This window comes from Ovis aries, chromosome 5, assembly GCF_016772045.2.
Source record: "Ovis aries strain OAR_USU_Benz2616 breed Rambouillet chromosome 5, ARS-UI_Ramb_v3.0, whole genome shotgun sequence".
NCBI lineage: Eukaryota > Metazoa > Chordata > Mammalia > Artiodactyla > Bovidae > Ovis > Ovis aries.
In genome coordinates this window covers 91589862-91616324 of record NC_056058.1, presented here as the reverse complement: position 1 = coordinate 91616324, position 26463 = coordinate 91589862, and the positions used below count along the sequence as shown (strand labels likewise).

The 26463-nt window shown below is 37.8% G+C and overlaps 1 protein-coding gene across 1 annotated transcript in view; it reads right to left on the bottom strand.

The window, feature by feature from the left end:
• SLF1 (SMC5-SMC6 complex localization factor 1) overlaps window positions 1–25577 on the bottom strand; it is a 73213-nt gene extending 47636 nt beyond the window's left edge. The window contains exons 1-6 of the mRNA XM_042250760.2: window positions 25480–25577; window positions 12689–12802; window positions 12462–12537; window positions 11110–11350; window positions 7213–7375; window positions 1591–1734 (exon numbers count right to left, since the gene is read on the bottom strand). Of these exons, the coding sequence (XP_042106694.1) occupies window positions 1591–1734; window positions 7213–7375; window positions 11110–11350; window positions 12462–12537; window positions 12689–12802 (738 nt within the window). The 5' untranslated portion in view covers window positions 25480–25577. The remainder of the gene's footprint in view (window positions 1–1590; window positions 1735–7212; window positions 7376–11109; window positions 11351–12461; window positions 12538–12688; window positions 12803–25479) is intronic.
• Window positions 25578–26463: the final 886 nt, after the last annotated feature.

Here is a 26463-nt window from a genome sequence, read left to right as displayed (position 1 = left end):
CAACTTATAGTTATTATAAAATACTGGCTATATTCCCTGTGTTGTACGATATATCCTTGCAGCTTACTTCACAAGTAATGGTGTGTACCTCTTACCCCCCTACCCCTATACTGCACTCTCCTGCCATCACCATTCCCTCTCCGTGCTGGTAACCTCTAGTTTGTTCTCCACATCCGTGAGTCCATTTCGTTTTTGTATTATTCACTAGTTTGCTTTATCTTTTAGATTCCAAATATAAATTATACTGCATTTGTCTTTCTCTGACTTACTTTACTAGTGTAACACCCTCCAAGTCCATCTGTGTGTGCTAAGTCACTTCAGTTGTGGCTGACTCTCTGCCACCTTATGGGCCGTAGCCTGCCAGGCTCTTCTGTCCCTGCGGTTCTCCAGGCAAGAATACTGGAGTGGGTTGCCATGTCTTCCTCCAGGGGATCTTCTCAACCCAGGGATCAAACCCACAACTCTTATATCTCCTGCTTTGGCAGGTGGGTTCATTACCACTAGTACCACCTGGGAATCCAACTCCATCAATGTTGTTGCAAATGGCAAACTTTCATTTTTTTAACTAAGTAGTATTTCACTATATATGTGTATAAATACACACACATATATTTATATATATTTATATATATATATATATAATCTTCTTAATCCATTCATTTGTTAACGAACACTTAGGTTGCTTTCACATCACGGTAGTTTCTTTTTTTCCCTAATATGTACCCAGGAATGAAACTGCTTAGTCAAATGGTAGTTCCAGTTTTAGTTTTTCTGAGAAACTGCCATACTATTTTCTACAGTGGGTGTACCAATTTATATTCCTACCAACAACTGTATTTTGAAAAAGCCAAAAAAAATTGCAAAAATATTTTAAGCTCTTGGAATATTTTATTTACTCTCTCCACATACGATTTGGTAAGGTACTATTTAGTTGCGGAAGTTCCAAATTGTTCCTATAATTCTCAAGGAAAAAACTTGACAGATGCAGTAAAAACAAATTTTAATTTCTTTCTAATCACATTAAAAAATAGTTTAGACTGTTTTAGTTGCTTCTGCTATCTGAAAAGTTTTAATTGAGAGCCACATATACACTTTCTGAAGGTACTTTTTATTGCTTCAAGTTCAGAATCCTTCATGTTTTTGTTTTCCATATTTAATTAAAGTAGAAGTCCCTTATGCCACTGAAGAAAACCTGATCTATATGCAGTAAAATACCTGAATTTAGACCATATTTTTAGACCAATACATATATTGCCGACTCCTTCGTAAGACACACATTACATTCAACATATAGTTGTTTTACGTAATTATCATGTGTTGAGAACATGCTATGTGATTAGAAACTGAATTTCTATATGTACATATGTATTACTTCAATAAGAGCTTCAAAACAGACATAGGACAGTATCTATGTTCAAATTATAGACTTAGTATGTTCAAATTATAGACTGAAAATCAGATTTGGGTTCCAATACCAGCTCTGTGATGTCAAAATCAGTGTTTTTCCACCAAATAACACCTCTCCTACAATTTTGAAAGAAAAATCAGAAATATAGAAAATTTTTGTTCTTTTAGATGATAAAATGTTACCTGTGTTCTGCACATGGTCTCTTTTAAGGTATCTTTCATTTCAAGAAATCCCATATTTTCCCGGAAATCATTGCTTTTTTCTTGACTGCTATGGTTCTTCCAAGTAGAATTGGTTTGGGAATCTTCATCATTATGAATTTCTTTCTGTATGGATGTAAAAATGGTTTGGGCAACCAATGAAGTATAATTTCAACATTATATACTCTATGTGATATCCAATTTTATAACTGCAAAATATTTTAGAGGTCAATAGAAAAAATGCACCTAAATCAAAGTTTATTAAACACTAATAAACTCCTTGAAGGGAAAAAAAAATAATTACGACAAAGGTCCTGAATAAAGTAGCAGTAAAAATGTATCTCAAGAAAAGCTAATGTTTTGTTAGTCTAGTAACAGGCAACTCTTTTTATAAATAATCACAAAAATATTTTATGTAATCCCTTACCAAGTTACAATCTATTTCAAAATTTTCTGAATCAGAGAAATAATCTATAGTATTTTTCAGCTTTTTACTAATAAGACTTATTTGCAAATCTATCACACAAAGAAAACAGAATAGCTGAACTCACAGCTCTTATTTACTTGAATATTAATAAGCAATTATCTTCACCAAACTCTATCTCAAACGTATTTCTCTTGCTAAGAAATATAAACTGATATTATAACTACCTAATAATAATTTTTTAAAAAGTTGCATGTGTACTTATACATATAATTCTAGAAGTTTAGTAACATGAAGAATTGAGAATAAAGATGAATTCAAGTACTTATGCAAGGATATTCAGAGACTGACTATCTTTACACAGAGACTGGAGAATCACTGTCCTCCTAGGGAGCAATTATGAAATAGCCAAAATGTGCTAAGGCCTGTGGTGTGATATCTGGTTCCCTTTCACTTGTTCTGGGCTTCCTATATGGATGTGAGGGTACTTTGGCAGCCTGCAATCCTGCCACCAGAGAACAATCCCTAAGAGTAGCTAATTACATTTCTTCAGTTACTCAGGAAAGTGAAATGGAAAACAAAGAAAAATGAAGACTCTCCTTCTTTCCTGCTCCTAGAATCAAGGTAAGCATTAGTCTGAATGTATAATTTCCATTAAGGACAACTGTAATGGGTATAAACTGAGTTTCTGGCTTCAAATTTCACACTGTTGATAACGAGGACAGATCCTCAGGCTTAGATCATCAAAGAATGTCTAAAATATAGGATGCATCAATCACAATTAGATTCCAGTTATCTAGAACACATATGCAGAAGAACATACCATTATCGTTAGCAACTAGGGAAGAACATACTGTTTTCAAAGTATATTTAAACATCCATTTCAGATGCTATATACTGATCTGTGTATTAAAATGTATAAGTAAAGTATCCTATTTAAGTTAAATCGTTAAAAATCAGAACCTGATAAACTATGACATTTTAAATAACACCAAATGTGAAATTCTAGAAAATAATTTATTTTCTACAGTGCTAAACATCAACATATAATTATCTCCAAGCCACTAATATGTTCTCCAAAGGGCTACTCTTGTGAAAAATATGGGCATTATTTATCTGCAAATATTCCTTATTCTTTATTTTATGAATATTTTAGTGCCAACTATACACTAGGCACTGTTAGGTATCTGTCTCCTATATGATCTGGGAAAAGACGGCCATGTCTAATTTTCTTCATATAGTATAATGTATTTCCCAAACAGATGAGCAAAAGCTTACCAATTCAGTAAATTATTTTACTATCTAAGACAGGGCAAAACAGTGTGGCAATGATAGCTGCCTTGGGTTCTGATTCGCATACTTAGCTTTGTTTTCTATTTTAAAGCAGGTATGGCTATAATTTGATCTCCAATAGATAAGGCTTTTCTTTGATTAAGCCATGTAAGTTGTCATACAACTTCAATGAATTCACAAGACTGGATGGAGAGCCAGAGAGGTCAAGTAATCAGAACAAGCACCTTTTAAGTGCCCTGTGCTCTACATGTTTTTTTGTTTGTTTGTTTTTTGTGGGGTTTTTTTTTTTTTTTGCCACATCCTGTGGCTTGTGGGATCTTAGTTCCCTGGCCAGGGATTGAACCCAGGGCCCCTGGAAGTGCTGAGTCCTAACCACTAGACCACCAGGGAATTCCCAGTGTTCTACATGGTTTTTAACTAGTATGTATCCTCAGATTCTTAAGCTGGATCTCATAACCCAAGAATGACCACTAGTGTAATCTTTAAAACATTAACTATTTTTAACTACCCAGAAAGAGACCAGGTAAGTATCAAAGAAAGCTATTAATACTCAAAATAAGAAAAGGGGAGACTTAAGGGGAGCAGTCTTAAAATTTTTTAAGTGCTTACTCTTACATTTTTGGTCTGATATGATAGTTGTAAGATCATGGGAAAATTATTCAACTCAATTATACTTCACTAACCATAAAATGGGGCCATAATACATACCACATAGGAACATATGGTTTAAAATAAGACTAAGTGTAAAAAGTGCTTAGTATAGTGCCTGGCACATAGTAATCAATAAATAATGGCCTAGAGTAACAGTTATAATTTTCGTAACAGCCAAAGTAAGGTAAGTATTGGTTTTTACATATAAAGGAAGAAATGCCATCACAGAATAAATGACTTTACTATTGTTAAAGAATTAATAAGTTACAAATCTAGGCCAACAATTAGTTGATCTGGAACAAAAAGTGTGTATTTTTTTCAATTATTACTACTGTATTTCCATAAGAGCTTTCTGTAGTTCATCTTATTTCTTAGGCTGAAAATCAAAAGAAATTTTGAATATTCCTAAGGATCCTCTCCTTTTTGTGAATCTTCCTTGGGCCAAACAACTGAGATTCATTAGTCACTGGCTTTTCTGTACCTCTACACCTTGCATGTGATTTTCCCAATGCACAACACACACTAAACTGTAATTAACAGTTTCCACATTCCGTTTTTGCAATGTTCTGTTTTCGCAGTCTGGCAGGTGGTCTTTTTCATTTTCCACAGTGCACAGAAGAGAACCTGGTAAGCAAAAGTCTTCAATAGGTATCTATAAACTGGGACTAAATAACTCCTGATTCTGTTACTAAGTGACTTTACAGAAAGTTAAGGAGATTAAACAAAACTATTTCTTTTAAACAACTGCTTAATTGTTACTTTTAGCTCAGTCATTTTATAAGGCAACCCTTCTTAGAGGACACTTCAGAATCTATCTAATGAGGACTGTATTACATTGTATGCCAAAGAGGTTATGAATGGTTATGAACTAACTCCCAGCTGTCTATTCCAGAGTTTATAAAAAAAATGTATGCTAAAACAAATATAAGTTAGAGACTGTCTTTAAGTTTGCTTGATACACTATTGCTGCCCTCTAATACTTCAGCAGTTGAATGTGACTGTAGTCGGACTACTGCAAAATAAGATGATAGAAAAAGCACGTTATTACATTTAATTCATTTCTTTCTACAGAAAAAGGGGAATTTAGACACTTTTTCTAATTTAGTTAAGAATGGTTCTCATTCTGTTGACAGTTAACACTACCTTTAAACTGTGTAGATACATCAGATAGGATGCTTTTGGCTACCATTAACAGAAAACCAATTCAAAGTAATGTAAACAGCATGGAAATTCCAACCTCACAGAATGGCAATATGGTCCACTGCTAAGTCAGGCTTCAGGGCTGACTAATCCAGCACCTCAAGTATCGCTAAGGGAATCTACATTCTGTCTCTAAACTCTGCTGTCTACAGGATTGATTTCATCCTAAGGCTACTTCTCACGGTCAAAGAATGGCATTTTTCCACTTCACATCTAGTAGACGCCAGACTGCCAGAGGCTTTTTTCAGAATGAAAAAGAAACTTCCCAGAAGCTCTTACATACCTCTCTGTATGTCCCATGAATTAGAACTGGTTGACATGCCCATTCCTAGACCAATCACTGTCAAGGACAATGAGATTATCCACAGTCCAAGCAGATCCATCCTCTGAACTAAGGTTAAATTTCCAATCCACACTGCTGCTACTCAGTAGGGAAAGGTAATTACAGAATGATATATTACATCTACTCTTGGAATACTCAGGGTCATTCATAATTTCTCTATTAATCCAACAAATATAGATATAAAATGAGAATTCATGTGCCAGGCTTATGCAAAAATGATTCAGATATAACTATGGAAAAGACAGACATCATCTTTGAGGACACAGTGCTTTTGGTTTACTAACAGAAGGGGGAAAAGACATTAACCAGGTAACCAGCCAATTAATTAATTACAATTGTGATGAGTACTATAAAGCAAAATAATATTAGAACACATTATAGGTGGACCTAGCTATCTTAATAAGAAGGCCAGGGAGGCTTTCTTGAAGAGGCAACATTATAACTGCAAACTGAATGATGAGCAGAAAGTAGGCAAGCACAGGGACTGAGAGAATAGTGAGTGGACAGGAGCTTTTTAGGAAGAGAAAACAGCTTTGCAGAAGATACTGAGGTAGGAAGTAGCTTAACCTGTTTAAGACATTGGGAGAAGGCAGTTACAGTATAGCAAGCATAGGAAAAAGTAGAGCAGGTTACAGTTGCAAAGGCAGGGGAGACAGGAACCCTGTGGGAACTTAAAGCCATGTTAGAGGTTTACAACTTTATCCTATGGCAACAGGAAGCCAGTGGAGAAGTTTAAGTGGGAAAGTGACAGCATCAGAACTATTTTAGAAAGAGCATTTTAGCTGTTCCCTCTGAATGAAGCTGAGTGGACTAGAGCAAGAAAAGGTGAGAGTTATTAGGAAATTAGCAAGAGTAGCAGCAAAGAAGCAGAACAGGGAGAGTACAAAGGAGTTGATTCCAGCACAGGGACAGGAGGATGAACCGAACATGATGTTAGCACAGCAGAGAAGCAGTTTATTCAAGACGTATTCAGAATAAAATCAATAGGGTTTGGTAGCTGACAAGACATGGGGAAAAAAGGAAAGGAAGGTTCCAAGAGTGATTCCCAAGTTTCTAATATAAATTATTAAATAAAAGGTTGTATACTATCTATTGAAATAGGAAACAGTGAAGGAGCTAATTTTCCCTAGAAGACCAAGATTCAATTTTTAGACATACTGCAGGTTCTCTTCCATCCTGAGTGAACCTTCTAAAAATTTTTTCTGCGCTTACTTTCAAAGCAATTCTTCTAGGGTTATTTCCATCCAGACAACTTAAGGAGTAGTATGTGTATCAAGTGGGGAGATGCTGGTGGAGGAAGAGGACAGGAAAATATTTCTGAATTCTTAGAAACAGCTTTCTCTTTTCCAGTGGGAGAATACATGAAGAATTCTCACATGATACTATAGCCCACTGATGTTTTATTTATACTGATTCAAAATGGTTAATATTATTTTATAATAAACATCACCAAAGCACTGAAAACAAAAATAGAGACTCTGGATAAGACAAATTTTAAATGTAGTAAGCAAGCTCCCTTTAGCTTTATCAGAAATATTTTCAAATATTTAAATAATTCAGAGTAATTGCCTTAAAAACATCATTTTAATTCTAATCATATTTTCAAAACTCAGAACATAATTTGATTTTATATATTCACTATATTAATTTCATAAAATAAACATTTAAAAATGCTTAAAAAAAAAAAACTTACCTCTAAAAGAAAATCTTCTAGATACTGAATTGGATAGAATGGAGCCTTAAAGTCATCTTTTTCTTGTTCAGCCTTGATTCTTGCATTACTGGCAATCACATGAGTTATTCCTGTTGGTGAATTTTTTGGTAAAATAACATTTGCTTTTCCAGCCTCCAAAACTCTAAAATGTAAACAGTATAGAAAAGTGTATTAAAAATAAAATATTTAGCCAAATTATCTAAATCAATTACTTCCCAGGAGTAGGTGCAGAACTTTCGGAAAGGAATTAACTTCTTTGGTCTATTTGAGTACCATGAAGAATAATTATTGCAATGACTCCCTAAACTGTTAAGTTTTTCAGAACAGATGCTTAAGAAATCATGCTATTTTCTCTATTTATCCATTTTTGATATGGGAAAAGTTTTTAAGAATCAAGAATACTAAGTTTATTTCCTAAGTAAAAGTCACCTCTATAAGCCAAAAAAGGAAGAAGTCTAAGAGAGTGTTTCACCTCAAAAAGCAACATACCTCCAAAAAAACCATTCTGAACCACAAAAAAATGGAGGTAAAGTTGCCAACCTTCTTCTAAAAATTCACCTTTTGAAAAAGTTTAACTTTGATCTATATTAAGAAATACATTTTACATTTAGGCTCAAAAGACACAGACACATACCCAAAAGTTTCATTAAAGTTCATTACTGCTGAGGATTTAGAAAGCTACAAAAGACTGCTAAGACCTTACAATAACAAAAAGTCAAATAATCCACAAAAGTATAACTTTTCATGAACTCAGAGAACTGAGATAACAAGCCAATTAAGAAACTTAATTTCCAAAGGAGCACTCAGCACCTTTGTGAAAAGACTGGATGCCCAAACTATTTTACTTTTGCCAGAGCATAGGACAGAAGTAGCCACCATAAATGCAAGTAAGAGTCTGGTAATATTTAAATAAATTTAAAGGCCAAGTGTAGGTAGTATGACAGTTTAGAATAACTGAGAATCCCTGACACATGAAAGGATGTCCCCTCAGTTGCAAGCTCTTTGCCCCCAGCCTCTATTAAGGATTCCTGAAAAAGATCAGGAGCAAGTAACAGTGGGAATCCCTGATGGTAGTGAAGGTGGGCCAGTGGGGACTGCTTGACAATAACAAATAGACATAAAACCAGAACCACTCCCCTGGCTCCATCTCTCTTATGAAGCAGAAGCCTGAAGCCATCTGGGTAAGATAAAGTTTTTTGACTTCAGAACCCAGGAAAAGATGCACTGGTTTTTGGAAGAGTGGAAGTTAAAACGCATCTGCCTTTGGGAAAGGGGTAGGAAAGCCTCCTGCTGTGCAGCCCAGAATAGACTGGATAAAGGATAGAAGCAAAAGCCACCTGTCCCTGGAGAGGGGGCAGGAATGCCACTTGGGCCTAGGTCCCTGCACTTATACAAAGCAGATACATAAAGCTGTGGGAGATGTGGAATTTTTCTTTTACTGCCTACCATATAAGGGAGAATTTGGCTGTCATGGCTTCACTGAGACAGAAACAATAGGTGTTATCTCAACCTGAGACCAAGAAGAATGCGTAAGACTAAAGCTTATCCAATGGACAAAAACACACCAACCCTTATCCTCCAGCCAAGAAATGAGTAAGAAGCAACAGGGGAAGGATACATATAATTAAATGTATAAAAGCACAAGCAAATATTTTTGGATGATGTAAAATTTAGAGATCTTGATTGTAGTATGGTAACATAGGAGCATAAATTTGTCCAAACTCATCAAAATGTACACTAAAAAATTTTGCATTTTACAGTCTATACATTACACTTCAGTAAAAATAACAAAAAGCCCTCAGACTACCCCCTTCCTGCAAAAAAGTCACAGCAGTCTTGAAACACACTCTACTAAATAAGAAGTCTTAAAATATGATACAAAATATAAAAAGAAATGAAATGATGAGAGAAACAGTATGAACCATGAAGACAGTACATAAACTTAGAAAAAACCCTTTGTGTAATGTAATACTTCACTTACAAAAACCTGTTAAGTGCTTCACAACTGAAAACAAATATCTCCTAATTAAAAACAATTTTTTATTTGAGTTGGCCTAGAAATAACACAGAAATAAAACAGAGATCCTGAGAATAATGCAATGCTATAAAGTAGATTCTGTTCCATTAGACACATAATACTTAAATGAGCAGAATGGCTTAACCAGGCAATCAACAAGTAAATCACCATGGTTCTTTTTGGAATTAATGAGTAACCGCAAAGAAATATAAAAAAATAACTACAAAGAAATGCAAAAGGTATACAGACCTAACAGAAGCAGAAGATATTAAGAAGAGCTGGCAGGAATACACAGAAACTATACAAAAAACTGGTCTTAATGACCCAGATAATCACAATGCTGTGATTACTCACCTAGAGCCAAACATCCTAGAGTGTAAAGTCAAGTGGGCCTTAGGAAACATTACTATGAACAAAGCTAGTAGAGGTGATGGAATTCGAGCTAAGCTATTTCAAATCCTAAAAGATGATGCTGTGAAAGTGCTCAATATGCCAGCAAATTTGGAAAACTCAGCAGTGGCCACAGGACCAGAAAATGTTTTCATTCCAACTACAAAGAATGTTCAAACTGCCACACAGTCGTACTCATTTCACATGCTAGCAAAGTTATGCTCAAAATTCTCCAAGCTAGGCTTTAGTAGTACTTGAACAGAGTACTTGAACTACCAGATGTACAAGCTGGATTTAGAAAAGACAGAGGAATCAGAGAAAAAACTACCAACATCAGTTGAATCATAGAAAAAGAATTCCAGGAAAACATCTATCTTTGATTCACTGACTATGCTAAAGCCTTTGACTGTATAGATCACAACAAACTGTGGAAAATTCTTAAAGAGATGGGAATACCAGTCCACCTTACCAGCCTCCTGAGAAACCTGTATGCAGGTAAGAAGCAAGAGTTAGAACCAGACATGGAACAACAGATTGGTTCAAAACTGGGAAGAGAGTACGTCAAGGCTATATATTGTCACCCTGCTTATTTAACTTATATGCAGAGTACATCATGAGTAATGCCGGGCTGGATGAAACTCAAGCTGGAATCAAGATTGCTGGGAGAAGTATCTATAACCTCAGATATGCAGATGACACCACCCTAATCGCAGAAAGTAAAAAGAGGAACTAAACAGTCTCCTGATGAAAAAGGAGAGTGAAAAAGCTGGCTTAAAACTCAACATTCAAAAAATGAAGATCATGGGATGTGGTCCCATCACTTCATGGCAAATAAACAGGGAGAATGGAAACAATAATAGACTATTTACTTGGGCTGCAAAATCACTGCAGACAGTGATTATAGCCATGAAACTAAAAGACGCTTGCTCCTTGGAAGAAAAGCTATGACAAACCTAGATAGCATATCAAAAAGCAGAGACATCACTTTGCTGACAAAAGTCTATCTACTGTTTTTTCCAGTAGCCACGTATGGATTTGAGAGGTGAATCATAAAGAAGGCTGAATGCCAAAGAAATGATGCTTTCAAACTGTGGTGTTGGAGAAGACTCTTCAGAGTCCCTTGGACTGCAGGGAGATCAAACCAGTCAATCCTATAGGAAAATCAATCCTGAATGTTCATTAGAAGGACTGATTCTGAAGCTCCAATACTTTGGCCACCTGATGTGAAGAGCCAACTCACTGGAAAAGACTGAGGGCAGGAGAAGGGGATGACAGAGGCTGAGATGGTTGGATGGCATCACCGACTTAATGCAGATGAGTTTGAAGAGCAAACTCTAGGACAAGGAAGCCTGGCCTGCTGTAGTCCATGCAGTCGCAGAGTCAGACATAATTGAGCAACTGAACAGCAATAATTTTAAAAAACCAAAATTGTTTTCACATTCACTGCTTTAGCTTTTATGAGATCTCACCTTACAAGTGAGTCACTTCGCTTATCAGCTCTAACAAGGAGGACAACTTTCCATCTATGGAAGGCTCCAGGAGCACCAGTGCGTTTCAGTTCTTCTCTCCATCTTTTAGGTGCAGATTGCATTTGAGGTGAATAATGGGAGTCTTTTTCAATTTTATATCCCCATTCGTAAGTTGTTTCATCAAGCCATCTGCCACTTTGGGCACTATGAATTATGTAGTCCTTAGTTAGTACCCACTTTCCTAGAAAGCAAATGAACTGTTAGTCACAAAAAAATTTTGGCTGTGATAAATGGGAAAAAATAAAGACCAAATAACAAATAAAATTTGCCGTTTCAACACGCCTTTTTCTGCACTGCCAGTGTTATCTTTGAATTATGTTTTCCTACATTTTCTGATAATGAAAGACCTACAACATCACTGAACATTGTATGTAATCTTTCTTATGATAAATAATTGTAATTCTGTTACTGTGTAAAATATAAAGTGAAGGATTAATAAAATATATTGAATTATGACTATTATTGCTTACCAATTTGAATGAGGTTTATATTCTTTCTCCCATGCTAAAAGTTTTTACAATAATGTTTACAGCATTATTATACTTTATAAAACAATGAATTTTCAAGGATATTTAATAACATTCTGTAGTTTCTTTATCTAGGCATCAATGATCTTTTTAAACAGCAGATAAAATACATGTTTTCATCTGTGGAGATAATAATGAATCCAAATGTTTTTCTGGTAAATTACTAAAAAAAACCCAGTAAATTCACCTGAGTCAAATATTGAAGGGAGGAAAAAAAAAAGCAAGTGGACTAATGATACACTAAATCAATCACAGTAGAGCAAACTATAAAAGGAACATCAATGGTGACAAGCAGAGAGGAGATTAAGCCCTAATAAAGGTTTAGAAAATTTAAAATCTTAGTAAAACAGAATGATCGATGCTTCACAGGATGGATGGGAGGGGAAGCAGAGCAAGAGAACAAAAACAGAAACTCTTCCACGATAGATCAAAGGAAAGAAACTTGACTGAGAATAGCTGAGGCTTCAACAAAAGCTTTTTTTTAAAAGGTATTTTGTACCAAACCTTTCTGTTAAAAAATATTTTTTTCTTATATAAAGCACTTACACTAGGTGAAGTAAATATTTCTGCTTCTTCAATACCTTTTCAAGTGTTATTCAGAAAATCAAAGCAAAACTAATACATCAAATATTTTCAGAAAAATATCAGAAAGAACCACATTTATATTTGATACAGTAAACCAACTATCTTTCCAGAGATTAAAGCATTTTTTCTTCACCACGAGGATTTTTTATTTCAAAAGTGAGGGGAAGGTAGTTAACTCACCTGCTGCACAAGCCGCTAAAAATTTCTCACTCTTACATAAGCGTTCAGCTATTAGATGTGTACAATTTTTGTATTTCTGCAAAGAAAAATCCACACAAAAAAATGCTATTAAGGTAAGATTTCCTTTTTAACATATTTTGTCTATCCTTACAATTCAAGGGGGCATTTTATCATTTTTAGGCCAGTACTTTTAGTTATTCTTCAACTATACCTTGAACTGTACTCACCTCACTCTTGATAAAAGTGCAATCCAGTTTTAAAAGCAATTTGCCTAGAGCTTCTTTTTCTTCTACCTTAAATCCTGTCATCTGGATAATATGCTTTGGGGCACCATCTTCCATCTAACATATAAAGAAGACAACATATGTTAAACATGTTATTCATACAGTTGACATTATTTTTTAACTATCAGTGATAAAAATAAAAACTACTTAAGATATAAGGCTTAACTGTAAATACCAATGTTCAAATGCTAATCTGCAATAGAAATTAGTTTTAAACGTGACCTTATCAAAACGTGGCTGTAAATAAAATGATTTGTTTTATGGTTTGCACACTGAAAGATTTACCTGCCACTAGAACACACTGATGAGCATAATTCTTCAGAAAAAGACAAATACTTTTAAAATTCCATCAAAATAGTAGGTTCATTTTAAACTATTGTTTTTGCTAAGATAGAAAAGGCATGGACCTAACAGAAGCAGAAGATATTAAGAAGAGGTGGCAAGAATATGCAGAAGAACTGTACAAAAAAGGTCTTAATGACCTGGATAACCACGATGGTGTGATCACTCACCTAAAGCCAGACATCTTAGAAAGTGAAGTCAAGTGGGCCTTCAGAAGCATTACAACAAAGCTGGTAGAGGTGATGGAATTCCAGCTAAGCTATTTCAAATCCTAAAAGATGATGCTGTGAAAGTGCTACACTCAACTTGCCAGCAAATCTGGAAAACTCAGCAGTGGCCACAGGACTGGAAAAGGTCAGTTTTCATTCCAATCCCAAAGAAGAGAATGCTCAAACTGCCACACAACTGTACTCATTTCACATGCTAGCAAGGTTATGCTCAAAATCCCTCAAGCTAGGCTTCAACAATATGTAAACGGAGAGTTGCCAGATGTACAAGCTGGATTTAGAAAAGGCAGATGAACCAGAGATCAAATCGCAAACACCCACTGGATCATAGAAAAAGCAGAATTCCAGAAAAACATCTACCACCTATTTCTGCTTTACTGACTGCGCCAAAGCCTTTGACCCTGTGGACCACAGCAAACTGTGGAAAATTCTTAAAGAGATCGGAATATCAGATCACCTTATCTGGCTCCTGAGAAACCTGTATGCAGGTCAAGAACCAACAGTTGGAACCAGACATGGAACTGGTTCAAAATTGGGAAAGGAGTGTATCAAGGCTATGTGTTGTCACCCTGCTTATTTAACTTATATGCAGGGTACATCATTCAAAATGATCCAGCCCATGCCGCGCTGGATGAAACACAACTAGAATGAAGATTGCTGGGAGAAATATCAATAACCTTAGATATGCAAATGACACCACCCGAATGGCAGATAGCAGAGAAAAACTAAAGAGCCTCTTGATGAAGGTAAAAGCAGAGAGTAAAAATGCTGGCTTAAAACTCAACCTTCAAAAAACGAAGATCATGGCATCTGGTCCCATCACGTCATGGTAAATAGAAAGTGAAAAATAGGAAACAGTGACAGACTTTATTTTCTTGGACTCCAAACTTACTGTGGACAGTGACTACAGCCATGAAATTAAAGACACTTGCTCCCTGGAAGAAAAGCTATCAGAAAACTTAGCATATTAAAGAGCAGACACATCATTTGGCAGACAAAGGCCCATATAGTCAAACCTATGGCTTTTCCAGTAGTCATGTACGGATATGAGAGTTGGACCATAAAAAGGCTGAGTGCCAGAGAATTAATGCTTTTGAACTGTGTGGTGTCGAAGACTCTTCAGAGTCCCTTGGACTGCAAGGAGATCCAACCAGTCCATTCTGAAGGAGATCAGTCCTGAATATTCATTGGAAAGACTGATGCTGAAGCTGCAATACTTTGGTCACCTGATATGAAGAGCTGATTCATTGGAAAAGACCTTGATGCTGGGAAAGACTGAGGGCAGGACGAGAAGGGGATGACAGCAGATGGGATGGCTGAATGGCATCACTTATTCAATGGACATGAGTTTAGCAAACTCCAGGAGATACTGAGGAGAAGCCTGGCATGCTGCCGTCCACGGCGTCACTAACTAGACAAGACTGAGCAACTGAAGAATGACTGGACACTTGTGGACAATGACACACAGATCTCATACCAATTTTCAGTGTTTGTGGACAGATACTGAACAGTATGTATAAATAAGTCAATGGAGAACTTAAACTTATGGTACCGCAGTATTTACTTCAAACATTATAGTAGGTATATGGGAACGTGGGCTTCCCAGGTGGCACAGCGGTTACAGAAACCACCTGCTGATGCAAGAGACACGGGTTTAATCCCTGGGTCAAGAAGATCCCCAGGAGGAGGAAATGGCAACCCACTCCAGTATTCCTGCCTGGAAGATTCCATGGACAGCAGAGTCCCAGGGGCTACAGTTCATGCAAAGAGTCGGACATGACTGAGCCACTGAGCACATACACACATACTAAAGGGTTCCTAACTAGATTTCTTACCTGTGTACATGTTACTTTCATCACCTACAAAGTAGACTGAACAAAATTATAGTTTCAAATTTATTTTGATGGAGTCATTAATTTATATTTAAATGAAGGTGATGGCACCCCACTCTACTACTCTTGCTGGAAAATCCCACGGACGGAGAAGCCTGGTAGGCTACAGTCCATGGGGTCACGAACAGTCGGACACGAGTAAGTGACTTCACTTTCACTTTTCACTTTCATGCACTAGAGAAGGAAATGGCAACCCACTCCAGTGTTCTTGCCTGGAGAACCCCAGGGCCGTCTATGGGGTCGCACAGAGTCGGACACGACTGAAGCGACTTAGCAGCAGCAGCAAAATGTACTTTCTATTTGAGGTGGCATGTTTATTGGTCAAGAAAAAGAAAATTTACAACATTCCTAGTTAAGAGTAATAGTTGTTAAATAGAGGAAAACAACAGAATGGGAAAGACTAGAGATCACTTCAAGAAAATTAAGAGATACAAAGGGGAACATTTCATGCAAAATGGGCTCGATAAAGGACAGAAATGGTAGGGAACTAACAGAAGCAGAAGATATTAAGAAGAGGTGGCAAGAATACACGGAAGAACTGTACAAAAAAAGAGTTTCACGACCAAGATAATCACGATGGTGTGATCACTCATCTAGAGCCAAACATCCTGGAATGGGAAGTCAAGTGGGCCTTAGAAAGCATCACTACGAACAAAGCTAGTGGAGGTGATGGAATTCCAGTTAAGCTGTTTCAAATCCTGAAAGATGATGCTGTGAAAGTGCTGCACTCAATATCCCAGAAAATTTGGAAAACTCAGCAGTGGCCACAGGACTGGAAAAGGTCAGTTTTCATTCAATCCCAAAGAAAGGTAATGCCAACGAATGTCAAACTACTGCACAATTGCACTCCTCTCACACGCTAGTAAAGTAATGCTCAAAATTCTCCAAGACAGGCTTCAGCAGTATGCGAACTGTGAACTTCCAGATGTTCAAGCTGGTTTTAGAAAAGGCAGAGGAACCAGAGATCAAATTGACAACATCCGCTGGATCATCGAAAAAACAAGAGTTTCAGAAAAACATCTATTTCTGCTTTATTGACTATGCCAAAGCCTTTGACTGTGTGGATCACAACAAACTGTGGAAAATTCTGAGAGAGATGGGCATACTAGAACACCTGACCTGCCTCTTGAGAAATCTGTATGCAGGTCAGGAACCGACAGTGAGAACTGGACATGGAACAACAGACTGGTTCCAAATAGGAAAAGAAATACGTCAAGGCTGTATATTGGAACCCTGCTTATTTAACTTATATGCAGAGTACATCATGAGAAACGCCGGACTGGAAGAAACACAAGCTGGAATCAAGATTGCCAGGAGAAATATCAATAACCTCAGATATGCAGATGATACCACCCTTATGGCAGAAAGTGAAGAGGAACTAAAAAGCCTCTTGATGAAAGTGAAAGTGGAGAGTGAAAAAGTTAGCTTAAAGCTCAACATTCAGAAAATGAAGATCATGGCATCCGGTCCCATCACTTCATGGGAAATAGATGGGAAACAGTGTCAGACTTTATTTTTTGGGGCTCCAAAATCACTGCAGATGGTGACTGCAGCCATGAAATTAAAAGATGCTTACTCCTTGGAAGTAAAGTTATGACCAACCTAGATAGCATATTCAAAAGCAGAGACATTACTTTGCCAACTAAGGTCCATTTAGTCAAGGCTATGGTTTTTCCTGTGGTCAGGTATGGATGTGAAAGTTGGACTGTGAAGAAGGCTGAGCGCCGAAGAATTGATGCTTTTGAACTGTGGTGTTGGAGAAGACTCTTGAGAGTCCCTTGGACTGCAAGGAGATCCAACCAGTCCATTCTGAAGGAGATCAGCACTGGGATTTCTTTGGAAGGAATGATGCTAAAGCTGAAATTCCAGTACTTTGGCCACCTCATGCAAAGAACTGACTCACTGGAAAAGACTCTGATGCTGGGAGGGATTGGGGGCAGGAGGAGAAGGGGACGACAGAGGATGAGATGGCTGGATGGCATCACTGACCCGATGGACGTGAGTCTGAGTGAACTCCGGGAGTTGGTGTTGGACAGGGAGGCCTGGCGTGCTGCGATTCATGGGGTCGCAGAGTCGGACATGACTGAGTGACTGAACTGAATTTGTTTACATGAGGTTAGTATTTTAGATTTAGATCAACTTGGACAAAACCCAGGTTCTCATTACAAATGAGGAAAGCAGGGATTAGAGAAATGAGGGTGATTTTTCATTTCTCTAACAATTTTGTCACCATTAGCCTGGATTAATATTCACTTAACACCACAGGTTGGGCAATCGCAGGTTGGGCAGCAGCAGTTAACTTCTTTCAAGACAACTGAACTTTAAATATTTTAGTAACAATTTTTACCAGGACTAGTAATAGACAGATGATGAAATAAAAAATGTTCCTTATAGGAATTCTGTTTTCAAAGTTTAAATGTTATATATATATATTTATATTAAATATGTGTGAACTATGCACAAATATGTATTCACTTATAGGTTGAGATTCATTTTAGAGTAGAAACTGAAATAAAGTCTCACTATAAAGAATTTAAAGAATTAATCGGGGTTAAATAAGAGTAAAACTTCTGGTAGGGAAACAGCACTGCTTGTTTCTCTCTACCCCTCATCACTCCTTACTTTAGGAGGAAAGCTACTTGAGAGTATTGACTAAATACACTTTGCCTGATACATTATGCATATTTATATGCAGTGTGTAAATCAATTCAGAGGTTATGTAATAAGAAACACACTGGAGTTGCACATCAAATCCAACTTCTCTAAACTAATTTTTGTTCCGTAAAAAGGACGATTCTTTGGCCTAAACCTATCTGATTTGTATTCCCCTTTTGGCTCCAAAGGAGGGAAAGGGATATTAGGTATTAATCCCTGAAAATCCTAAAAGTCAAGATAAAGAACATATACAAAGTGTCTTCAACAACTTGGACATGAGTTTGGGTAAACTCCGGGAGTCGCTGATGGACAGGGAGGCCTGGCGTGCTGCGGTTCACAGGGTCGCAAAGAGTTGGACACGACCGAGCGACTGAACTGAAGTATCAACAGTATTCAAAAACTTTACAAAAACATGCTGCTGCTAGAAGTCATGATTTAGTCTAATGCAGAACACATAGTAACATACAAAGCCACATGGGAATTATAAGGCATACAACCAAAACCCAGGAGAAAAGCCACTATCACTAATTTCAGAGAATGACAAAGCCTTTAAGAAAATTTCCTAGAGAGAAACACGGAAACCTATCTGTGAATACCACCTTCGTATTCTAACGGAAAAGGCAATCTAATTGTTTTTATAGTTCCTGAAAGTCATTTTCATCAGAGGAATAGAAGTGTTTTAACCATATTCATTTCACCTAGTACTTGTATTTTATTTATGTATTTAAGAGTCTGAAAAACAATTTAGTAGGTATTTCAAGAAAAATGCTACCAAAGAAGGGAAGTTTGAGTAGCCTTTAAAATCTTTCCTGTCTGGCTATTTTTAAGTGCTTGGACTTCCCTGGTGGTCCAGTGGCTGAGAATCTGCCTGCCCATGCAAGCAACGTGGGTTCATTCCCTTGTTCAAGAAGATTCCACATGCTGTTGGGCAACTAAGTCCATGCGTCACATCTACCAAAGCCCCTGCCCCCTAGAATCTGTGCCCTACAAGAGAAGCCACCGCAGTGAGAAGTGCAGGCACCACGAGGGGACAGCCCCTGCTCGCTGCAACTAGAGAAAGCCCATGCAGTGAAAAGCCAGTGCAACCAACCTACCAACCAACCAATAACTTGGAAAAAGAAAAAAGAAAATTAAGAAAATAAAATGCCCATATAGAGAAACTACTATTAAGTAACAGGAAAACACAGAAAACAACAACATCACTGTATGCTCCCAAAAAGTCTGATTTAAAGGTTATTTTAGGGGCTTCCCTGGTGGTCCAGGGGCTAAGCATCTGCCTTGCAATGCAGGAACGCTGGTTTGATCCCTGATCCTGGAAGATCCCACATGCTGCAGGGCAACTAAGCCCATGCGCCCAGGGCCGGTACTCCACAGCAAGAGGAGCCACTGCAGTGAGAACCCTATGCACTGCAACTAGAGAGTCGCCCCCAGTCTCTGCAACTAGAGAAAGCCTGCACACAGAAATGAAGACCCAGCGCTGTCAAAAACAGAACAGAAAAAAAAATTGTTTTCAATAAATAGTATCTTAAATTGTATTTTTCTGCTTCCTGAGAACTAAATATGTTATGAAGAAATATAAGGAAAAAAAAATCTATCATTATGTTCCTCTTTTATATCAAGTTAGGAACAGCTATTTCACAATTTGAATGTTTATTAACAATGTGACATTTTAACATATTTTAGATTGATGTACAAATTATGATTTGGACTTATTAGAGTTGTATATAACGCAAAGTTTTCATCCTAAATCATACTGTCCTTATGATGAAATAAATACAGCCACCTTGGATATTTAACAGCATTTTCTATCAAAGCAAGAGTCCACAGTAAAAGGAAAACAGGACCAACTGTGCTCAGTGGTAGAAATCAAGAAAACCTTTTTAAAGCAACTTCTTTCCTTTGAGAAACAATGAAAACGAAACTGATACTAAACAAGCAAAGAGGAAAAGTGAATAAAAAACACAGGTGAAGAAGTTAGACTTCTTGATTCAAAGTGCACGAAAATATGTGTTAAAAAACAAATCAGAACATAGGAAATTAACAAGTTTATCAGAAAAACTGGGCTATTAGCTAAACTTCCAAAGAATCTCAAATCGAAGTGGCAGCACACAATAACTAGCAGTTTTGTGTGTTTTTTTTTTAAAGAACAAATTCCATTAATCTAATCTAATTGAGTCCTATAATAAAATGATCTACTTGAACAGAATTTACAATACATTTAGCAATCCTTCTTACCACATCATATGACAAACTAATAACCACAGGTCTAAGTCATATAGTTACAAGGGAAGATAGTTACCTATATTTGCAGGAATAGACATAGACATACACAGATATTATATATTTGTTTATACTTAAAAAATCAGTGGCTTAATGTCTCTTCCTATGACCCTACAGGAGTAAAAATAAATAAATAAATAATAGCCTGATATACCAGTGAACCCAAAGAAAGTACTATACAAAACTGGTGTTAATACCTATCAATTACCCAGATAATTCAAAGTGAAGTTTTGCGCTGGTAATAGGTTCTGGGATACGGAGAATGAAGAGCTAACTGCTAGAAGTCTTCCCTCAGGAAATAAGGTAAATAAACTGCGATATAATTGTTCCAGTAGTATTTCCAGAAATTAGATATTTTTCTAGAACTTGTAGGAGGTTATCTTTGATGTATTCACACAAAAGATACTACCCTAACACAATAACAGGAAAAGAAAAACAAACAAAAAACTCCACAGCATTCATTTTTAAGTTACATGCATTATCTTTACTGTCAAAAAGTTTAAAAATATACATGAGATTTTCAGTTAAAGAAGATGCTCTTAACTTTTGCAATAATTAAAAAGCAATCTAGTTGCCTACCTTGAATCATATAACACACACAACTAAGGAAATAATGAATTCAAACAGAGCTGGCATTTACAAAGAATAAGCAACTGTCCCTGTGGTGTGGACTTTCCCAAAATATCTCCCACTCGGGCCTATCCTTGATGCCTGACATTCCTCTGCAGTTGGTGCCAGTTAAAAATGCAAATTAACCTATAGCACTCATCATAATTAAGGACACTGTATACTAACTTTTTAGGTCTATGAATTCTTTACAATATGATACATAGCTAGAACACCTTTGAAGAATATGAAATAGAATATGTTAAGAGAACTCAAAGAAACAGAGGCAAGAATAGCGATATGAATAGAAAGGTATCGTATGGGAAAGAGTACGTAAGAGCGGGGGTGTAACCGTTAGGTGAAAGAGAAAAGTATGCCAAAACGAAGTGCAAGGTTGCTTAAAGAGGTCTGGGATTGGAAAATAAGGATAAACCTTCTCTACTCTGCATTACAATTTCTTTTATGATCAGACACAGATTATTACAGAACTATGAGAACATAATGCATCTTAAAAACAGTATGCTATTAACTAAGATAAATATTTATTTAAAAGTTTATGTTTGTATTTAAGAATATTTCCCTCAAAATAACTTACTGATTTATGTTTTAATTTAATTAACACATGATGATAGAACATTTGAAAAATACTACAAAGTATATAGGAAGGTTAAAATCTTTAATTTCCTTCACTCTGTAATACCACTGTTAATATTTTGGGACAGGGGAGGGATCTGACTTGAAGGTTTTATGGATGTGTGTAAAAAAATATTAAAAAACGAAAGTTTATATAGTCTGTATCTTTTATATGATGGTCTCTTTCTACACTACTGAATATTTTGCCGTTTTAAGGCAATGGTTGAAAACTAGTAGTTTCTTAATGTTTGCTAGTTCAGTGAACTATTTTGATTTTAAACCTAAGGAAAATCACCATTAAAATTTCCTTCTTTTGGAAAGGACATACTAAGCCTTAAACCCAATCCATATTGCTGCTTTGAATTAAAGAGTTTTAAAAGATTTTCATGACTTCTCTTATCTAAAAGCATTTAATTGGGAAAGTAAATAATACTAAAACTGAAGTCAATTTAATCAACACTTCAAAAGGAATACACAAATCACAGAACTCACTTTGTTTGAGTAAGATCCTGTTTGGCTCCAAATGCTATTAAAATCAAGAGACATTTAGGAATTCTGCACCCTCTTCCCCTCTGAGGTTTCAAAGGTGGCTCAGTGGTAAAGAATCTGCCTACCAATGCAGGAGATCCAGGTTTGATCCCTGGGTCGGGAAGATCTGGAGGAAGAAATGGCATCCCGCTCCAGTATTCCTGCCTGGAAAATTCCATGGACAGAGGAGTCTGGCGGGCTATAGTCTATCAGGTCACAAAGAGTTGGGACACAATTGAGCACACATGTACATGCACGCTTGGCCTAGAAGCCAAATCAGGCCTTTGGCTTAATATAAGTCAGCTAGGCTTTAGAAAGAAAAAAAAATTTTTTTTTTAAAAGCTACAGTATCTTTTCCTGTTCCATCCTTCAAAGATCAGGGATCCAAAGCATTTAACTGGCAAAGTAAATAATACTCAAGTTGAGAAAAGTCAAAGTGCTGGATCTCAGTTTAACCAACACTACAAAAGGAATACCCAAATTACAGAACTCATACTGTGAGAGTAAAATCCCGTTTGGCTGAATGCTATAACATCAAATGGAGTTTAGGAATTCTGCAGCCTCTTGGCCTAGGAGCCATATTAGGCTTTTTGGCTTAATATAATTCACCTGAGCATTACAATTTTTTTTCTTTTAAAACTATAGTATCTTTTCCTGTCCCATCCTTCAAAGATCAGGGCCGTGAGTGAGTGAGTAAATTAATTATTTGACTAAGGTCACCAGTGGTGAGACTTCAAGGATATCCTTACCTCAATGACATTGTTTGGGAGAGAAGCAGTCATATAGTCTCTTTGATGACTGATCTAGCAGTACAGGGAAGAAATGAAGTAGCAGCCAAGTGACTGTGGCGAGGACGAAATGAGGACTCAGGGGAGATATCCAATCTATTTGGGCACTATATAAGGCATAGGTTGGACTAGAGATGCTAATTTTAGGGATAAAGGGGCCTTAAGGGAAGCAAGGTGAATGAAAGAGATGCTGAGGGATAAAAGATGGACAGAAGACATTGGTTAGCCATGGGGTATGAAGTCACACCTGCTTTAGTATTCTAGGAACTTTGTATTACTTAATAGGAGTGAACAGTTTAAGATTGACGTAGCAGGATTCTGGTGTTTATTTACTTCATAAATGTTCATTTCCTTCTTAAAAATTAAAGTGCTATTTATAGTTCTTGTACAGATGAGAATGGGGAACCTGACAGACTAAAAAGTAGCTCAAGGGTACACGCTAGAAAATGGAGAAAACAAGATTCAAAATCTAAGTCTGCGTCTGCAAAAACTATATGCCTTTTCTACAATACACTTTGACTTTAATTTCAGAATCTGGTTGGATACTTTTAACATTATAATTTTACAAAGCAACCTACGTTCAGAGAGGAAAAGAGAAACCTCACAAGATAAGGAACCTACTGTGAGGGTGAGGAGACATTTAGTTGTTATCACTGAAAATATCTAAACTAATTACAATTTAATTTCAGAAAAATAGTATCAGTGTCTAAAATTTCAAAGCATTTTTAGGAACAATCCAAAGAGTGCCAGTTTTTTCTTATGAAAAGTTTTCATTATTTTCCTCTCAAAGTGGATTTGGTATTAATGATTCACTAGACTAATTCATATGGGCTTTTCTCCTCCATCAAAAACAAAACAGTTTATTTCAAAGTAATTCTGGTATCAAGAAAGTAAGAAGTAAGTGAATTTAAAAGTCTCAGGAGTATTTTACTTTTAAGTAGTAAGGGGCTTTAAAAGGTAAGAAATAGTGCATAGTAAATTTTAGAGCACATATTTCCTATTAGCATATTTAAGGAGAGTCAAATAATAACATACTGTTCTAATTTATATTTTTGATAAAGTGTTGTTTTTTCAGAGCCTATATGGAATTATTGATTTTATTTTTAAAATGTTTCCCTGAAATAGTGTATTTCGAGTAAAACCAGGCAAATACTGTCTAGTTAGTTATACTATTGGTTTTCTTAAAAACGTTTTTGGCCATTAGTGGAAATCTTCAGAGTTCTGAATCTTGACTATGAAAAAACTCACATCTGACCACCTTTTCAAAGACCGTTTTACATGATTTATGCTTTCTGCTTTAAGGAAGCAAGAAAATGTTAAATGATATAATTAAACCTCAGTCAATAATGCAAAAGAAAATCTACTTAGAAAACAGAAACAGCATATTTTGCATTACTGAAGGCTATCTTCACAATAAAAAATTTATATATTCAAGTACTTAAAATATCCCAGTTCATTTAAATTAACACGGAGTTAACTTAGACATCATCAAGGTAATTCCCTTATAAAAATCCACCTAAACATGGCACCCCACTCCAGTACTCTTGCCTGGAAAAATCCCGTGGATGGAGGAGCCTGGTGGGCTGCAGTCCATGGGGTCGCTGAGTCGGACACGACTGAGCGACTTCACTTTCACTTTTCACTTTCATGCATTGGAGAAGGACATGGCAACCCACTCCAGTGTTCTAGCCTGGAGAATCCCAGGGATGGGGGAGCCTGGTGGGCTGCCGTCTGTGGGGTCGCACAGAGTCGGACACGACTGAAGCGACTTAGCAGCAGCAGCAGCAAACACCTGCAGGACGGGTTAGTCAAATACCTTGCAGATCAATAGGTACTTCTAGGAAATGAGGCATACTGTAATAATAGAAACCCCCAACAATTTACAAGACACAAGAGCCTGTCACACCTACACTGGAAATTAGGTTTAAATTTTCATTCCTGTGTCTCAACGATAACTGTTCTGTTCTTTTCTGGTATAGGATATTCATTCGTACAAAAGAGCTTGACGCTTCCAAAATCAAGTTTCATCTGATTTCCGGGTCAAATCTTGAGAGGAAGTACTCAAAACATAACAAGTTTTCTGTCAATATTTACTCAGAGAGGCTTTGGGAGGGAGGGGGGCAGAAAAATCTCAGGATAATCCCTTTGCCTTGGTCCCTGCCTTCAAACAGCAGAGATACCATAATCCCCAGAAACAGCCCGCCCCAACCCCCCCTTCTTTAGGGAAACGTGTGTGTGTGTATGTGCGTATTTCAAGGCCTACAGGAGCCGCAGAGAGACGTTCTTGAACTATTTGGGATTTGTTTAAAATTCTACCAGGAAGAAGGAAAAAAACAATAAACAAATGACGGCATTTGCCTCTTCAGAGGAAGGTGCGCCTGGGGGAATTCCCAACCACCTGCACTGGCGCTAAGTTATGGAAAAGCAGCCAAGAAGCCGGGACTCGGGGAGACGCGTCCCAGGCGGTTCTATGGAAACGAGAGACGCGAGTGGCCTAGAGCCTTCCCGGCAGGAGAACGAGCTGCGCAAACGGAAGGCAAGGGAAGCCGCTCCGGCCCCCAGCACAAGCAGAGGCGCCGGGGGACCCGTTGCCCGCCGCCGCACAACCCAGCCGACGCGGACAAGCCGCGGCCCCGGGAAGCGCCAGAGGCAAGCGCGGTCGCCGCTCCCTCGCCCCGGCGCCTTCCCACAGCCTCACAGCCCGGACGCCGCCGAGACTTGAGGAGGAAACACCCTCACACGGTCAGGGTGAACACAGCGTCTTCGGGGCTGAAGTTCTTTACCTTCCCGGCCGGGGTTTCTGGGGCTGCTGCCTCCGCGGGGCGGCCCCTGACAGGCGGGACGAAGACTACCGCTGCGGCACCAGGGGCTTCACGAATCCGGGCTCTGGGAAATAATTTCCCGCCGCGCGCTCCGCGGCCCCGGAAGCGATTGTATCACTTCCGGGTGGTTGTTAGTGACGCTCATGAGCTGTCGTCAGGGTCTTCCAAGCAGGTTCCCCGGCTGGATCCGGACTCGCGGGCCAAGCTCCTGCTAGCTTCGCGCCGAAGGTTGGGAGACTGGTGAGTTATTTTATTTTATTTTTCTCGGTTGCCTCCTGGACCTGGCATTTCCGTCCACCCGAGACTCCGTGCAGCATCTTGATCTGACCGAGAAGTTAAGCGGGAAAGGGTTGAACTCGGAATCCCCATCCAAACCCGTTGGCTCTTGACCCTCTGTGCTGCAGGCCAAGGCCTTGAGATTGCGACTTTACCATTTTCGCAGTTCACAGTTTCTGTCTACAGCTCGGAACTCGACCTCGGGTCCCCAAGTGCCCCTGGGTAAGACCGAAGACATCGTCTACTGCGACCTCGTTTAGGAGAGTCTCTGTAGAGGTGGTCAAGGAGTGTCCACACTCTCCCACAGGCAGGGTGGTGGTCACCCTTGATTTTCGAGAGCTGCTTTACCATCTTTTTCCCGAGTATGGTTTCTGTCATTTTGGGGGGCAATGCCAGAGACAAGCAGCTGGCTGAAGAGCTCACCTTTTCTATTTCTGGAAGTGAGATGAGGGGGTCGGGTTGGGGATCGTTCCTGATTGAGAACTCAGTGATACCGCCGCGGTTTGAATTGGGTGAGAATGGTCTTTGTTCCATGAGCTAATTGAGATAGAACAAGCTCAAAATTTCATGCGTGGGTTCTAGATACACATTTTTACCTTTTGGAAAGGAGTAGTCAGGAATAGATGTTCTTTCAGAAAGGAGTGCCTCTGCATTCTTCCAGGCTTCCTA